General features: G+C 40.8%; 1 protein-coding gene across 3 annotated transcripts in view; it reads right to left on the bottom strand.

The window, feature by feature from the left end:
- col4a2 (collagen, type IV, alpha 2) overlaps nt 1-17,773 on the bottom strand; it is a 79,408-nt gene that overhangs the window by 3,225 nt on the left and 58,410 nt on the right. Inside the window, exons 19-46 of one of the 3 annotated variants that reach the window (XM_042495124.2) lie at nt 17,197-17,310; nt 16,826-16,975; nt 16,634-16,705; nt 16,284-16,435; nt 16,128-16,200; nt 14,716-14,822; nt 14,386-14,569; nt 13,963-14,010; nt 13,594-13,668; nt 13,403-13,501; nt 12,350-12,571; nt 12,040-12,201; nt 11,783-11,953; nt 11,483-11,626; nt 10,357-10,482; nt 10,086-10,267; nt 9,649-9,712; nt 9,470-9,544; nt 9,131-9,238; nt 8,845-9,024; nt 7,735-7,860; nt 7,458-7,574; nt 6,925-7,086; nt 6,428-6,526; nt 6,178-6,324; nt 5,570-5,686; nt 4,961-5,152; nt 1,145-1,431 (exon numbers count right to left, since the gene is read on the bottom strand). In XM_042495124.2, the coding sequence (XP_042351058.2) occupies nt 1,145-1,431; nt 4,961-5,152; nt 5,570-5,686; nt 6,178-6,324; nt 6,428-6,526; nt 6,925-7,086; nt 7,458-7,574; nt 7,735-7,860; nt 8,845-9,024; nt 9,131-9,238; nt 9,470-9,544; nt 9,649-9,712; nt 10,086-10,267; nt 10,357-10,482; nt 11,483-11,626; nt 11,783-11,953; nt 12,040-12,201; nt 12,350-12,571; nt 13,403-13,501; nt 13,594-13,668; nt 13,963-14,010; nt 14,386-14,569; nt 14,716-14,822; nt 16,128-16,200; nt 16,284-16,435; nt 16,634-16,705; nt 16,826-16,975; nt 17,197-17,310 (3,755 nt within the window). The remainder of the gene's footprint in view (nt 1-1,144; nt 1,432-4,960; nt 5,153-5,569; nt 5,687-6,177; nt 6,325-6,427; nt 6,527-6,924; nt 7,087-7,457; nt 7,575-7,734; nt 7,861-8,844; nt 9,025-9,130; nt 9,239-9,469; nt 9,545-9,648; nt 9,713-10,085; nt 10,268-10,356; nt 10,483-11,482; nt 11,627-11,782; nt 11,954-12,039; nt 12,202-12,349; nt 12,572-13,402; nt 13,502-13,593; nt 13,669-13,962; nt 14,011-14,385; nt 14,570-14,715; nt 14,823-16,127; nt 16,201-16,283; nt 16,436-16,633; nt 16,706-16,825; nt 16,976-17,196; nt 17,311-17,773) is intronic. The other 2 variants (XM_042495125.2, XM_042495126.2) reach the window with 2 other exon arrangements.

Below are 17,773 nucleotides of genomic sequence, written 5' to 3'. Positions count from 1 at the left end.
CGGCCAGGATTATTGTGAAAATAAATTGTCATATCGCCCCATGCTTATTATAAATCAACTGAACAAGAAAGCTTGATATTCTTTTCACTCTCTATTGTCCAAAACTAATAAAACTAATAAAAACACATAAATGAGTCACACTCTGGGTGACACGTTCCTTACACAATGAACACGAGTAGCGTAGTTTACTTACACATTGTCTTGTTGCAATAAATACTCACTGGCACACCACATCCACAGCTGAATATAGTTCCTACCAAAAAAATGTACTCTTGTTTGAAAAACGTTTGTTAAAAACTACAGAGTTAACAGCTGTACTGAGAAATTCTTAAATCCTTTTCAAAATAAAAATATTAATATTATATTATATCAATAAAACATTATATTAATAAAAAAGAGGCACCCCTTGCTGTTGACTTTATGCTTCTTTCCTGTGGCCAAGTCTGCTACCCAGCAAGAAATGTCTGCTGCTGTAGTTCGTTTACTTGTTGACCATCTGTTTATATACACATTAGTTGCATAGTTTCTACTTTGTGTATGTCCTCAAACTGTGTGAAAGTCCCGTCATCATGAGGTGGACAGAAAAAATGCAAAGTGATCTTGCTTGATAAACCAATATTGTGGCATATATAGTATATCTTGAAAGACAAGCTGCAGGCCCTTTACAATCTGTCAGAGGGCCACAATTGGCCCCTGAGCTGGACTTTGGACATCCAAGAAACACAGGCTTATACGTCATGGCTTTCAGTCACTAGCATGGGTCGAGTATCAAAAACGCTGCATCCCACACTTCCAAGAGTACAGCTTGAGAGGGTCTTTTCATGAGAGCCTCCCTGTCTGTTAACACCCACATCTCTCAGTCTCCACATTCCCAGTTTGTAAAGCAGGCGTTGTTATAAATTTGTAGTCTCCAGTACAAGGTTTTTCCAAATTTCTCAAAGCTCCCCAAGAGAGACAAGGGATACATTATAGTGCCTTTAAATCTTATCAAATATTGTCTTTTGTTAGGGTAGTTGTATCAAGGTCTTCCATTCTACAATGAAATGATAATGATACTCAAACTCTTACACATAGCACCTTTGATTTTATGATTCCTGATCTTTTCATTTAAACATATTCTTCTGGGAGGAAGACCAGCACCCACCATGACGAAGGAGTAGCCGATCCACAGGCTGCGCCAGCCCACAGGACACTGTGGGATGGTGATGTCCTGGCTGTGGATTGCGATGGCAACTGACGGAGCTTCGCATACTGAGCAGCGGCTGATGTACGGTTTGATCTCTCCCTCCTCTACAGGCATCATGGGAAGAGGAGCAGTCGTCGACAACCAGTAGGACTTATCGTTTCTGCTGGCGTAGTGACAAATGTCTCCGGGATTGCAGTACAGGAAGGGCATGGTGCTGAACCGAGGGAGGCAGGAGCCCGCCAAACCTGAAGGGGACAAACATCATAATCATAATTTGAAAAAAGGCACAAATTTCATTAGCAAGCTCAATTTAAAGTGTTATTAAATGATTTAAAAATGCATTAAATGAGACAGTGTTAATTTCACATTTAAAAAGATTAAAAGTAAAAAGAAAACAGAAGAGCAGGGTGGATTACAGTCAAAGAGCTTCAAGGGAAACTTTGGTATTTTTCAACCTGGAACCACTACATTTTGGTGTCTGAGTGACTAATGGGAACAACAAGTTTTAAAATTAGTCCAATTTTGAGCAAGAGCGCTGCAGCCACCACAATGAAACAGGCTGCAATGTAACCACTCAGGGCATACGTGAAGTCAATTTACATCCCCAAATAGCTTGTTTTTGTTATTATAAGTAACTGACAACATTATGAAAGGATCTTTAGACCTTTTTTTAAAAGGTCTAAAGATCCTTTTTGTTTAACCTGAAACAGCCCAGAAATCGCCATGGCTAAACTCACAAGAGTCCATTTAAATAAATACTAATTTGATCATCGTAAAACACACCTCATTTAAAATCGAAAAAACAAAATAAAACTCACAAACATTGTCTTGGTTCGTCTTTCCACTGTTCCAACTATCACCAGCTCTGGTTTGGTTGAAATAAACCTGTAATTCACCCGTTTAAATTTGAAAATTTGCTGGATTTATACACGCTAAAATAACAGTTTATTTAAATGGAGTCCGGTGGGTTTGACAGTAGTGATTTAATGACTTTTTCTTGTAAAACAAAAAGGATCTTACCCTTTAACAAAAATGGACAACCTTTGAAAGATTCTTCCATAATGTTTTCAGACACTTAAAATAACAATCTCAACTTGTCAGTGGCAAAAACAAACACTTAGTGGATGTAATTTGATGATGCAAAAATGGCCTGAGTGGTTACATTGCAGCCTGTTTCACTGTTGTCCGCTGTGCACTCTCGCTCTTTACTGGACCTGTTTCAAAAATTGGTGTTCCCATTGAGTCACAGAAAAATATGGGAAAATAGGATCCAAGTTGAAAAATAATGAAGTTACCCTTAAAGATGTAGTTGAGCACAACTGAGTAAAAGTTTTAAACTTCTTTAGATGAAAGCCAGCAGCCTTTGTGCCAAAACTGATAATTATGGCACATGCTATAGAACAGGAGAATATTTCATAGTCAATAAATCAACCCAATAATGTCCGTTATCCAGCAACATTCACCATTAACTACCTGTTTTACCCAACCAAGCTTTAGTAGCAAAACTGGAAAAAACAGCAACAAAACAAAAAAGTACTGAGTTAAGCAAGGGTGAAGTTATATGGTTACAAAAGAGGGGAAATGTGTGGTTTGGCAGAATAGTTTCTGTATTGGAAACAAAGTTCTGATGGAAAGTTTAACAAAATTTTCCGTTATTTACAGTTTTATTGTATTACCTGTGGAAAAAGCAGTACTGAGATGTAAGTGAGGATGAAATTTTGCCTGATTTATTTTCTGGCTGAAACATAGTCAAATTTATAGCATGTGTTCTGCCTCTGGCGCAGACTTAATTCATTTAGAGACAAAATCTGATTACACTGATGAAAAGTCGATAATAAAAGCTGGCTTGAACTGGCACACCCAAATTAAATTAGACATTGAGGATGGAAGGACAAGCAACAGTGGAAATGATTATATCAGAACTGTGTGATGTTTTTTTTTACTTTGATGCATTTTAGGAAGCCTTTTATAGCAGCTTGGCCAGATGAAAAATAGCCTATTGGCTAGTCCTGGCATTTTTATTTTTTCTCAAATAAACTAAACTGTGAACATTAAAGTGCTGCCTCAGTACAAGACATGTCTGTGAGATAGTTTAATGAAAGACAAGTCTGTCCTTTTCTGCAGGAAATCAAGTCTATTTATCGTATATTTCCAGTGGTCACTGTCTCTTTTTCAGCCCCATCGTGTTGTTCTGGTTCTGTTGAAATGTTTTGTTTTCAACACTGAGGGGGGCGGGGGGCACATATGACACGAGGGGTTTGGGGGTCCTGTACCAGAACATTTTAAGCATCAAACACCTAATTTCCTGCATTCTGGAGAATTTTTATGCACCAATTTGTCTCTTTTTTGCATCAATTTGTTGTGTGAATGTCTATCAATTTTTTAATATTAAGGGGGAGTTGTCCACTGTGTTACCCCTGAAATCTACACCTATGCCAGCTGGTCTAAATGGTCCCAAAGCAGTCTCTGCGAGCAGTGAGATCTGATGAGCCGACTGCTCTGGAATGTCTTCTGGTTGATTGGATCACAATGTCTGTTCTGACAGGACGCACTGTAACAAACTCACAATGACATTATGTCGAGACAATGCACAGAAAACAGATTATTCCCAGTCTAATGTAGAAGCAAAATTCCCTTGACAAATTATTTTTTTTGGTAAAATGTGTGAGAGCATCAATAGTCAACCTTACAGTATCCTTGCATTAATAATATTGGGGTATTCGATCAAAAATATTTTTAGATTTGATTTTTTTTTCATATGCCCAGCTCTAATTAGTACTAGGCCTGTCACACTCTGGTCATGTGGCTGATGTACTCTTGCACGACCAAATTCCCATTGGTCGAACAGTCGCTGGTGATACTTTAAAAAGGCCGTGTGCTCACCAAAGGGTTTTTTTTTGCGAGCTGAAAACAGGAGATGTTGTTGTTCAGCACTTGTATTTGTCCTCTGTGATGGATGGTCTTTGTGGTATTTGTGCTGCTCCTTTTTCACTGAGAATAGACAGCTGGTGACAGCGGTGAGCGCAGCCTTTCACCCAAAGTCAAACATTTTTCAACTCTCATTTGTAATTGGAAAAACAGATAAATAATCCCAGAGGACATTAAGTGTTGGATTTATCATTAAGGATGTATTTTAGAAAGTCACCTAAAAGACACCGCATTTTAAGGCTGGATTACAAAGTTTCTGAGAAGGATAAGATCACAGCGAAGCCCCGGGCTAAACAATAGTGAGTTTACAGATATTTAACATTATGTTAGTAACATAATGTTTATGACATCATCAACCCCAGAGTTAACGTCTATTGTGCTCAGTATGTCAGATTTTTCTCATCAGCTTAGTGGTGAGTCGACCTCACACACGCAGCTCAGGTGAAAAAGCGTTACGATGTGCAGTTTATTTTTGGATAATATTACATCACAGATCAAATTTATTTTTTAATTGAAATGTTCCACTTGCCAGAGCTAAGCGTAAACTCGACCTAGGAAAGTGTTAATGTCGAGGCCCTGTGACAGAAAAAAAAACACTTTAACGGATACACAATATCACCAGGTAGAGTGCACTCAGTTCAATGTGGTGATTTAGTTCATCTCGAGATGATGCGCAGATCTTTTTCCCCCCATCAACTAATCATTTGGTTGAAAAGTAGGTTGAGTTTCAGTCAACCAACTAGTTAATTACAGCCATAAATATTGCCTTACAGAATTTTTACAGCTGTTTAGTGACAGAGAGCATGAACAGACTGTAGAACAATGTTACACTTCACATAGACTCACCAAGATCCTGGTTGTGGGCCTTTTCCTGGCCCTCAAAGTACAGCAGACTGTAGCCGTCCCACAGTTTTGACATGCCAACAGGACACATGGGCGTCTGCTCTGACTGACTATGTTTCACCAGCAAGTATCCCACGCTGACACTGCGGCCCGGCATACCAGGTAACCCAGGGATACCAGGGTTGCCACGGCGACCTATTGAGAAATGAGGAATGAAGTAATTATCAATTATATAGTGCACTCATGGGTACACGTACTATGTGTACTTGATGCACTATTGTGTGAAACAGAATGCAACTACGTCATATATCATTGTTGACTTTATTTACTTAAATATATCTGAAAATAAGCTGCTTTCATGCATGTGGCCTAATGTTTTCATAACTCTGCTAAAATAATTACATAATGACATAAGCAGACTTTTAGGAACTTTCTAGTCCCCAGCCCTGTGCTAATAATCTTTATTCATTCACTGAACCAACTTTCACAAAAAGTAACAATGAAAACCCTCTGAGTACCTAGTTCCCCGCTTAAGAGTCTCCACCTACTTTAAATCCTTTAATCCAGAGTTATTAACCCTAATCCTAACCTGCCCCACAGCATCAGACGCACCTTCCATGCCTTGCAGACCGGGGTGGCCCATTTGTCCAAACTCTCCACGAAATCCAGGCGTTCCTGGTAAACCACTAATCCCAGGCATGCCCTTGTGCCCTCTGGGTCCAATGAAACCTGCACAGACAAAAGGTACATTCATGTTCTGACTCGGACAAAATCTTTTTTTTTTTTTTCTTAAGGTTTAGGACAATTTGGCCCAAATGTTAATTGTAGCATAAATCATTTTAGTCCAGTGAAAAAGCTAGAACAGGTTAGAACTGTGAAATAACTGGTTTTTGTTAGCAAGTTTTCTTTGGGATTTTCATTGAAAAAAAGGAAAGAAAAGATTTTATCATTTATTTTGTGGTTTTACAATACAATGTCACAAAATTGACTCATAAAATAATACTTGCCAAGACTGAGCATTTTTAAGACTTTTGATTACTGATTTAAGACACTGTGTTAGCAATTAAGGCCTCTTTTGTATATTAATGAATTCGATGCCTTTTAAGACTTTTTAAGGACCCACAGCAGCCCTGACTAGCTTTGTTCAGAAGTGCAATAGCAAGTATTTTTAATATGGTTTTGTTCTGCCCTTAGGGCCTGCAAACCGAAGACCAACTAACCTGTATCTCCAGGGGGGCCCTGTGGCCCTGGTTCCCCTCCGAACCCCTTTGGTCCTTGGATACCGTGTGGTCCTGGAGGGCCCCTTTCTCCTGGAAGTGTGATGGGAATTGGAAGAGGACCCTGGTTTCCTGGAAACCCACGGAAACCTGCAGCACAGAACGATCATGTAATGACAGAAAAAACCCAGAAAAATCCCATATCCAGTGACAAGTAAGAGGTCTGTATATTTTGTGAAAGTAAATAATTTACCTGGAGGTCCAGTGTTTCCTTTTGGACCAGACGAGCCTCTTTCTCCCTTCAAACCAGTAGCACCAGGAACTCCCATCACTCCTTGATCTCCTTTCCCTCCTGTAAGAAGAACAGCATATGGAGATGCACAGATTGATGCTAGTGATCATATTAGGCTGTAGACAGGTGCATTTAGGGGAAAATACTGTAATTTCTTCTCCATTAGTCACTTATATACAAAACAAGGAAAAATACAGTCAGGTTAAAAAGTAAAGTTGACCTTTAATATGACTTTACAGGCCAAGACATAACTGGACTCTAGATTTATGAAACTGTCCTCACTTTAAGGTACATTTTATTTTTTGCTTATCATATTTATTATATATTGTGTATTTTAATATGTCTTATTGATTTGAGGGTTGTATTATTAATACGCTGAGTTAAATGCTGTCCCGTTTGTCCTGCACTATGAGTTCACCAAGGCTGTTCACTGATATTTTTCAAAACAACATGCTTACCTTTCTTCCCAGAAACACCATTTAGACCCCTGTATCCAAATGCACCTTGATCTCCCCTTAATCCTTTCCTACCAGGGACACCAGGAAACCCGTTTGTTCCTGGGAAACCTTTCTCTCCAGGAGGAGCATCCACACCAGGAAATCCTCTGGCTCCAGGGAAACCTGGGAAACAAATCATTTAGGGTTTAAACATATAGTTAAATGGACAAAAAACTCCCCAGCATGAAAACCAGTCTGAAGCAACAGTTCTGCCAGTTCTTAAATTACTTTAACAATGAATACTGCCCAATAAAGGTCCATGTCCACTGTCCAAAATCTTCTACTACTACTTACTCTTACTATCTGTCCATCTTCAACAACTTTCTCTCTCTCTGTTTTTTTTTAATGGCTGTGTGAAGTGTGTGGTGTGTGTGTGTGTGTGTGTGTGTATAAACACACTATAAGGATTAGTGAATAATACACCAATATGAAGAAGGAAAGATACAGCAATTTCTTTTAACAGTTGCTCTGTTTGATTCCGCTGTACACTTCACCTGGGTACCCTTTAGACCCGTTATAGCCGTGGTCCCCACTGTGTCCTGGTTTGTCTGCTGTCCCATACTGTCCTACAGGGCCGCGGAGTCCAGGCAGTCCAGGTAGACCATGGTCACCTAAGCAAGAGAAAAATGGTATTGTTTCAAGTATGAAGATGCTTAAACCCAAATACAATGTTGATTATGTGTTGCTGTGCATCGCTGGTTCTTTTGTTGAGAGTTCAGCAGGAGTCTCAGGTGACTTCTGGCCTATTAATGCAGAAGAAAAATGGCTAACCTACAGGTCCCTGGAAGCCTTTCAAACCCGCTGTGCCAGGGAAACCTGGCTGGTTGTTGGGGTGACCGTCTTCTCCCTTCTCTCCTTTTAATCCTGGATCTCCAGCTGGTCCAGTGGTATCCAGACCTGAGAAAAATACGAACAGGAAATGCGTGTCTCACTCCTGAGGTCTTTACAGAACAGAAAAACTAACTGAGACATAGTTTCTACCTCATGTTTGTTTGGTTGAGAGTTTGACAATAGAAAGATGTTTTCACATTTATCTTCTGAGAGTGTAAAGTCTCTATGTGCTCACTGAAAATACCATTTTCAAGCATGATTAGTTACATCACAAAAAGTTTAGAAACCCAGCCTGGTCCAATATTCAACTTGCTAAAGTGTGATATAGAAACTTTAACCCTCCAGAAAACGCATACACTGAGAATGGACTTCACAGTGAAGCAGACACATTTGCTGTCCAGCAGTTCAACTAATTCAGCTTTATATATTCTGGATTTCTAATAAAGGAAAAGGGGTAGAATCCATTCATTTTAGCCAGACAGTTTCAACTTCTTTAGTGGAAAATGTAATGTTTAAAACTCATACCCACTGATGCTGAGCGATTTTCAACATACTGAGAGTCCACAAAACCTACAGACGGCCACTGAGTGGGCTTCAGAGAACTTGAGTGCGTACTCAATAAAATGTGCGTTTTAGATTGTTAAAGTTGTGGTTGATGTTACACGGTTATACTAATGTTTATATATATGTAGGTTGAAAATGTATCTGAAAATTTAAAAAACGAAATCCCCAATCAGAAAACTTTATATAAAAAACCATAGACTGTGTCCTTATATAGGGTCTATATACAAATTTACACAAGCGTCACATACAAAATACAGAAATCTCTAAAAGGAAATAACAAAAACTGTTTTAACTGGTAGAAAATTGTTGTATGCATTTTGTATCACCTTATTCACAGGAAGATACTGACTGAGAAGTTTTGGGAGCCTTAATGCTTTAAGTAAATTATATGAAAGCAGCGTCTGACTCATTTAAATCTTGCAGTACTCCTGGTATTTTCTAGTCGTGAAAAGCTGAAAGATTGTTTTTGTTAATTTGGTTGAATACCTGGTGTTCCAGTGTTGCCCTTTTGTCCTTTCAGTCCATGTAATCCATACAGACCCTTTAGGCCGGGGAAACCTTTGTTTCCTTGGAAGCCAGGAAAACCTGGAAGCCCATCTTTTCCAGGAGGTCCAGAGAAGCCTTTTGTACCTTGGTTACCAGGGGTTCCTATCTGCCCATCAGAGCCTGCAGAAAAAACAAAATGTTGTTCACAAGATGTAATTCTGCTACAATAAACAGAAAAAAACTTTTGTAACATACTTTAATAAGGTCGTGAATGAGAGTCTTTTACCTGGGTATCCTGATATTCCTGGATCACCTGACTCTCCTTTTCTCCCTTCAATTCCATCAAAACCATGTGTGCCCCTTTCGCCTGTTTGTCCAGGTAATCCTTTCAGGCCTGTGAGGGACGGAGGTATTAAACAGCCATGAATGAGCCTCTGATTGGTGCCGATCAACACCAGAGAAGAAGTCAAGTCAAGAAATCTTTATTGTCACCTGAGGGGCAAATTCTTGTGCAGCCAGATGAAGTACATTAAGTGCATACAATAAATACAATACATTTTAAACACATTGATTAATTAAAAAAAAAAAACAATGACAAAAAAAATCTGTATGAGCTTTTTTGTACCTGGTTCTCCTGGTAAACCATCCTCTCCTCTAAATCCAGTGGATCCTGGAAGGTCTATGCGTAGGCCTTTCTCACCTGTAATAGAAATAAACTACCACTTAAACTATTCTCATCACACTCACTTTATAATTAGCATAATAGAAACTTTATCTGTCTGGAGTTTAAATCTGAAGTTGTACCTTTGGATCCCCTCCTTCCTTTATCTCCTGTTGCGCCATATGCTCCAGGACTTCCTTTAAGTCCCTGAAAAGTAACAAATGAGCCACTGACATCAGAATATTTCATGTTTGCATGAGATGCCGTAATGAAAGAAATGTATTGAACATGTATTTGAAGCTATAAAACAACTAACAATACAAAATCAAAGGCTTAGTATAATAAAATTGCTACTTTAAGGTTTAGTATTGCATTTTCATAAGGTAGGGGGGCATGCTCAGGACAGAGTTAACAAAGAATTGTCAAATTGAAGAGGTTGACATTATAAAAAGGTTTTGAGTAGTACTCAACTTGACAGGTAAACTGGACTTTAACAGTAAAATTGACAGAGTGGCTCTTTAAGGGATGATAATTTGCATGGAATGAATCCTGTGAAATTTCCCAGCATGACCCTGCTCACCCTGTTGCCTGACATTCCCTCAAAACCAGTAATTCCTCGATTTCCAGTAAAGCCTGGCATTCCTTTTATTCCCGGCAACCCCACAGCACCGGGATCTCCGTAGGAACCTTTCTCAGGGCTAGGGTCTCCAGGAAGACCATGACTTCCCTCTAAGCCCGGCACACCAGGCATACCCTTATGACCTGCAGAACAGAGCAGGATGTGAGGACACAAAGAATCAGAGGACACACAGGGTGAGAAGACTGACTGATTTCAGATTGTAGCTGCACACCTCGCGGTCCGGTGAAACCTTGATCTCCATGTTTTCCATGGTCTCCCTTGGCTCCCTTCATGTCTTTTTTCATCTGGGGGGGTAAGTGAGGCTTCTCCCCAGGTGGCCCTTCCAAACCACGATCACCTGGCGGACAGAGAGGGTAAGTTTACATTGCTATTTCAGGGTTTCCCACACATTCATTTATTTGTGGCAGCCTGCCATGACTAAAACATCTGCTGCCACATATTGATTTGTTTATTTTTTAGCTGGACCATTCATTGGCAGCTCTGTTTTTTATGATATTGATTCCATTGAGACTCCTTAATGATCTGAGTCCTAATCGATACCACTATCAATACTTTTATATTATTTGGTGGAAAGACGAGGTGACAAATGTTTACCAGAACAGGTTTTACTTTTACTTTCAGTCATGATTTTAGTGATTAGATAATAAATTATTGTATATTGATTTAAATATTTACTGTGAAAAATCTTGGCATTAGTAGTTTTAATTTTGTTTTATAAGATGATTAGAGCCTATGATAGGATCTTAAACAGGTTATAATTCCATCTCTACTGTCCATTTTATTTAGCTGGGAAACAAATTTCTCACCCTGACAACTCTCTTGCCTAATACTCATTTTACTGAGCCGACCTTGAACACATCACAAGGAAACCTTATGGAACCTCCTTTATTTAGCTTAAATACTGGATTACTATTTTTAATTGACGGCACTTGCTTCAAAGTTTGGGTGTGCTTCCAACTGCTGTTGTAAGTTGATGATGATAAAGACTGTGCTGGCTGTGCTGCGGCAGCAGCCGACGGAGTTGAAGGAGGTTTTTTTTTTTAACCTGAAGACATCAAATGCTCTGCATTTAGGATTAATTTGACGCACAATCGATGTATGCGGACCGGTGATTGGATCAGCTCTGAAAGCATCGACAGATCAATTATCCACCCCTCAGCTCCTCAAGCTACTGCTGAGGGAATAAACAACCTATGAAGAGCTCCGTCTGTGCTGCATTCACAGACCCGCAAAATTGTCCAAATTTAGAGTTCGGACACAGAATGATAATAAAAGGACACACACAAGTAAATAAAAAACAATGGAAAACCAAACATTTGTTGACAGAACAGCCTCACCTTTCTCTCCACTTCGACCCGTCACTCCTTTTGGTCCAGCTTGGCCCGTCAATCCAGGGTGTCCAAGTAACCCGCTGAAGCCCTTCACCCCCTGATTACCCCTGACACCCTCAAAACCGGACATGCCAGACGACCCTTTGTATCCTGGGTAAGAGAGGGACAATCAGACATCATAGAAGAAACAAACTTACTGACCCAAACTGCATGAATTGTAGACAAATTACACATATATGATATTATTTAATGTTTAGTTAAATTTTACTTAATTACATTATCTAGGTAAATGTCAGAGGAACAAACCTTTCATTCCCGGAAGTCCTGGGCGTCCATCTGGACCCAGCTGTCCGAGTTCACCCGATGGGCCATACTCTCCAGTGGCACCATCACTACCGTATGGCCCTGGGACGCCTTTTAATCCTATTGGCCCTGGAGCACCTGGGTCTCCTGCACTTCCCCTCTCTCCAGTAAAACCTGGTGATCAGAGAAGGAACAGGGACATCAGACATGAACAAGAACATTTCTCAGATAGAGTGTATCGGCATGTTTTTTCATCTCACCTGGCTGTCCAGTACCACCACGTAGCCCGGGTGGACCTGCTTGCCCAGGATCACCAGGGTAGCCGTACTTGCCCGCTGGCCCAGGCCTCCCTTCCTCCCCCTGCAGGCCTAGAGGGCCATCCTCACCCTTAAAGCCGATCATACCAGGCATGCCAGGCATTCCTTGAAGAACGGAGGAACGAGAATATTTGAGAACACTAGATAATAGCTTTTTTTTTTTTCAAACAATGCCAATTATGCTGAAAATAAGACAAAGAAGTGGTTGAATATGCTATATTTGGATAAGTGTCATGGTGAGGATATGGCTAACCTGGATAGCCTTGATTTCCTGGATCACCAGTCTCGCCTTTATTCCCTTGAAATCCAGGCAGCCCTGGATCACCGGGGGGTCCTGGCGATGCTCCTAAGATCTCTCCATGAGCACCCTTCTCACCTTGTGCCCCGTACCGGCCAGACACACCGGGCACACCAGGTGCCCCTCTTGAACCTTTAATGCCAGGGAGACCCAATTCTCCACGGGGGCCTGCAAAACCTGTATTGGAGGAACAATAAAGGTTAATAACACACTGGAATTACTGCCTCCTTGTATGCCTCCGCAAACCAATCAAGTTGCAGTTTATATCCGTGTTTGTTTGACTCATTTGTAGCCATGACAGTTGACAATGCTTCAAATATGGATGTTGCTCCAAAGATGCTACATATTCTAAAACATGGATGCTTCACTTACATCTTCAACCTAGCAGCACAGAGGATCTGCACAATCACCACAGTTTCAAGATGTACACCCAAAATTAGTGTCACCACTTCAGTATCTGACCAAATGTCTCAACTTCTGTTCCTGACTATTATGTTGAATAATGGCCAGAGAAGTATTCTTGCAGAACATCTTCACAGTGAAGTCAACTTTAAACCTTTTGGATATGAAATGTCAGAACTTCATTATTTTATCCTGTAATACATTTATGTTAATTTTTGTCATGATTAGTGTATTAATTCTTGAGTTACAGCCAAATGTTTTGTGAGGTCACAATGACATTCGACCCTCACCCTCCAAAATCGAATCAGTTCATCATTGAGTCCAAGAGGATGTTTTTGCCAAATTTTAAGAATTTCTCTCCTTGTGTTCTGGAGATATTGCATTCATGAGAATGAGAAGGCTGAGGTCACAGAGACCTTGACCTTTGAACACCAAAATCTAACCAGTTTATTGTTGAGTCCAAGTGGATCTTTGTGCCAAATTTGAAGAAATTCCCACAAGGCATTCTTGAGATATCGCTTTCACCATAAACATGATTTGGACAAATCAAAGATCAAATGTAATATCTGACTACTGCCCAGTCAGGGTTGTCTTGTCACTCCTTACCTGGCGGTCCAGGAGGTCCACCTATGCCTCGATCTCCTGTTTCTCCTTTCTCTCCGAGTGGTCCTAATGGACCCTGAGGTCCTTTTGAGCCCTGAGGACCTGTTGGTTCACAGAATATAAACAGGGCATCAAAAAGGATTCAAAGCAGGCACCCGGGAGGGACAACATACAGCACTAGTCTCTTGTTTTACCTAAGAAACCTGGTAATCCAATGGGTCCTGGAAGTCCAGGCAGTCCTGGAAGTCCTGGTACGGCATCGCAAGGACCTGAGAGGAAAATATGATCTTTAGGGCAAGATTGTGGTTGTATGAAAAAGTTTAAACTGTTTTTGTGGAAATTACTATTTTGGTGCAAGTGATTTTTTTTATCTCCTGCCCAGCGTGGATCGTTTGTGACAACATGACATCTTCATTACATTAGCTGGTAGCTCAGTACAGTAAATCTTGAATTATGAATAATTAAAAAAACATCATGCACACAAGTCAAATAATCAAATAATCCAGAGCCAAAAGCACAACAGAGTTGTTACAAAGAGAGCAATAAATTGTCATGATACCAGCTACCTGTTACATCCACCTGTTCTCCATCTCCTGTTGGACTACAGCCGCCTTTCAGTTGCAAAACGAGAGAGAACGAAAGAGAGAGAGAGGCATTCGGAACAAGAGTTACTCAAAAGCATAAGCATTATCTCAAACAAGCTTTGCTGCAGCTGGTTTGAGGGATGCAGTCCCCGCATCAAGGTCACAAAAAAAGGCAAAGAAAGAAAATAAAACAGCAAAAATATATTTGTCATGCTTTCCTCCATTTTCTTTTTTAATCACAAGCCATTAATGTTCATTCCATTTCACCGCTTTTGCATTTTAAGACAGGTGAGGTAAAATGAAATACTTAGTAGAGTGAAACAGGTTACTTCACTGTTAAGAATTAAAGCAGTGAAGAAGAAATATGCAACATCATTAAGGAGACAGTGAGCCACCTCTTACCTGGGATGCCAGGTGTTCCTGGAACTCCATGATAGCCCGCAATGCCATCGTCACCAGGTAAACCACGCTGGCCCTTGAGCCCTCCAAGAACTTCACCATCTATCCCACGAGGCCCTGGTTCACCGGGTCGACCGCGATGACCTGGGTAACCTTTGTCTCCACGTAATCCTCTGGGAGCGTCTCCCTGTTGACATCAACCAGCACATTCGTTACACTGTCGAACACGCTTTGTCATGAGAGGAAATGAGGAGATGATGTTGCTTTAGTTTAAACCATTAGTCACCAAACTATGACCAGTGTGTTCAATATGAAACTGCCATTATGACTCACTGAAAGACCACGGGGCCCAGGGAATCCAGGCAATCCATTTCGGCCCTGAGCCCCCAACACTCCTGACTCACCACGTCGTCCGGGATCCCCTGGATCTCCAGGATTTCCTGTAGCGATCACACACAGACATGCACGCACGCGCACACACACACACACACACACACACACACACACACACACACACACACACACACACACACACACACACACACACACACACACACACAGAGAGGGGTCATTGTCTGTCTCCTGTACCGCTAGGTTTGACATCCAATCTTATCTTGTAAATATGTCTCCAGAACTGAATTTAGATTTTTTTAAACTCTCGGGACGCTCTCTCTCCCCCTTTCACTTTCTATCTGTCCTATCAGTAAAGGCAAAAAAAGCCCATGAAAATGATCTTTAAAAATAAAAAAACATTTTATATGTTAGGATAGGAATTTAACTATTAAAGTTGGGATGGCACGGACCCTGTCCTAATTTCAGAATAACTGCCAAAAATGTCAGCAGCATTGTTGTTAGGTCCGGATGGAGAACACAACAAAGACTGGACTCAAAAGTATGACTGCGCTTATTGCATTCAAAAAACCATGCATTTCAGTGATTCAGAAGAAAACCTCCCAAAAAGACGGGTTTTCTTTCCTCCACAGACGCGATTAGTGCCTCTGACTCCTTGAAGCTAAAATTAAAAACCCGTCTTTTTAGTGTATGATAGCAAGCTCGCTAAGCAGTGACAAGAAAGAGCTAGTGCTATCATGGCTTGTCCATCTTAATAAGCCTACCTGTACAAAATAAACAGGCAGTCTGTGTACACTCTTAATATAAATATATATATATAGGCATGACAGGATGAGTGTGCAGACTGAAGAATCAAACATGACAGTTTAGGGCTGACCTGAATGCTGTGAAGCACTTGCCATGGTAATCCAAAAATTCTCTCTCTCTCTCTGAAATCCCTCAAACCCTCATCAATAAAGAAGAAGTTATCCAGCATTATTCATTAACATTAATTGTCTTTAGTTATTCTCAGACAAAGACATTTAGCATCGTGAGTCAGACTCATTCTGATCTTAGGTCAGACAGTCCAACACGCGCTACTGAAACTGGGACAGTTTGACCATGTGACAGGCTAACATATACACTGGCAAGATTTTGAAAACATCCAGCATGTGGAATTGTTTTAAAATTGGTGAAGATGACCCCGTAAAGTCGAGTGCCAGAGATGTCTGGAGAAACTGGTATATCACAAATCAACAGCGAGCTTAGCAAATCATCTGAATAAAACTAAGTGACAGCTAAGCCGTCTTGTAAAGCATTTTTTTTTCAAGCTACTATGGCTAATATTACCGTGACCACTGTTGTGAGGCTTCTGTACTAATCTGAAATTAGATGAAATAACAACCATGCTGCACCTTTTTGTGAGGCTGCTCGAGCGTCTCCTTTTCGGCCTTTTGGTCCTGGCACACCGATGATCCCAGGAGATCCCTACGAGACGACAAAGTGAAGTGTGAGGAAACGGTGAAGAGCTTACAATGAGCAGAAGAATGAATTAACTTGATTATTCTTACAGGGTATCCGTCCTCTCCAGGGGGACCTGGATCTCCTAAATCGCCCTCCTGACCAAACTCTCCGGTCATTCCTGCATCACCGAGCTCACCAGCGGGGCCAGGTTGCCCAGGTGGAGAGTTTGTAATGATGCATTCACACAAACCGTGGTCACCTAAATGTACACACCATTGCAACCACAGGTCAGCAACATAGTATGAATTTATTATGAATATAACGGATTAGTTTACTATGGGAAATTTTAATGTATCTTCAGAAACTTCAGAAACTCTCTGTAACTTTCTGTGTTATCAACTAATAATCAATCATGATGCCAACAACCCTCTTCAGCATGACAGTATCGCACCAGCACCTTTCATTCCTTTAAAGCCTGCATTGCCAGGCCTTCCACTGGCGCCGGGGGCCCCTTTGAAGAACTCAGCCCCTAAAAACAAATACAAACACACACATACAGATACAGAGAGTCAAGGTTCAGACACAAACTAAAAAACAATAAAATAAAGGAGGCTCTTCAGCGTGAAAGCATGTCCACACAGTCACTCACATGTTCCTTTGGGTCCTGGAGGCCCCACGGCCCCTGGGCGCCCATTGGTGCCTGGGGGTCCTGGAATGTCAGCAGGATGTCCCGGCTCTCCAGGCTGGCCCTTCTCTCCTGGCTCCCCCTGAAAACCAAATGGCCCAAAGAAATCCCACACTGACAGACACAAAAGAAGAGAAGTAAAATTAAATTATTTTATTTAAATTCTCAGTTTATCGAACTTATCTTGGACAACGTTGTTATGATAACTTGAACAAGTCATGAGTCTGACAAACCCACACCCAGAATGTCAATATTTATACACAATTCACTATTTTTCATTCAGAAACTGGCCTGCCAAATGGATACATCTCTTTGTATAGTTTCAGTTTACTGACCTTGTTGCTGTGATTCAGAGGCAGGGCGTCCTGGGGGTCCCGGGAAGCCTTGGTCTCCAACCGGGCCCCTCTCTCCCTGTGGCCCCTGCTCACCAGGAGGACCGGCAGGACCAGCTTATCAAAGTCAAGGCAAAATTAAAAGAAATAGTTATCATTGGCATCTCATGCTTATTACATTACTGACACTGCTAATTATTGATTTAATTCAGGCTTCTGTAGCGCTGTAATAGATTATATATGAAGGATTATGAAAAAGTATCTTTCTTGAAATGATTGTTTCATTTGTTTGTTTAAGACTTATGAAATTCAAGATTTTAAAATGATCTTCTGGAGGATTTTCTTTTCCACCATTCGTCTCTATTGTTCACAAGCACTTTCATTTTTACACTAAATATGACAGTAAATTTGAACACCGCCTCTATCTTGACCACCTGACCTTTTGCCCTGATGAAGGTCTGTCAAAGTTCTGTAACTTCACTAATTTCCCCCAGAGTTTCACTTCATGTCAGCAACAATTACATGACTGCATGATGAAAGTGAGTGGTTTCCATCTTTAAACCCTCTTCTTTCTTGGCTG

This window comes from Plectropomus leopardus, chromosome 10 (genome assembly GCF_026936395.1).
Source record: "Plectropomus leopardus strain MGB_pleo_1.0 chromosome 10, ASM2693639v1, whole genome shotgun sequence".
Classification (NCBI taxonomy): Eukaryota; Metazoa; Chordata; class Actinopteri; order Perciformes; family Serranidae; genus Plectropomus; species Plectropomus leopardus.
This window is presented reverse-complemented; position numbering and strand designations above follow the sequence as displayed.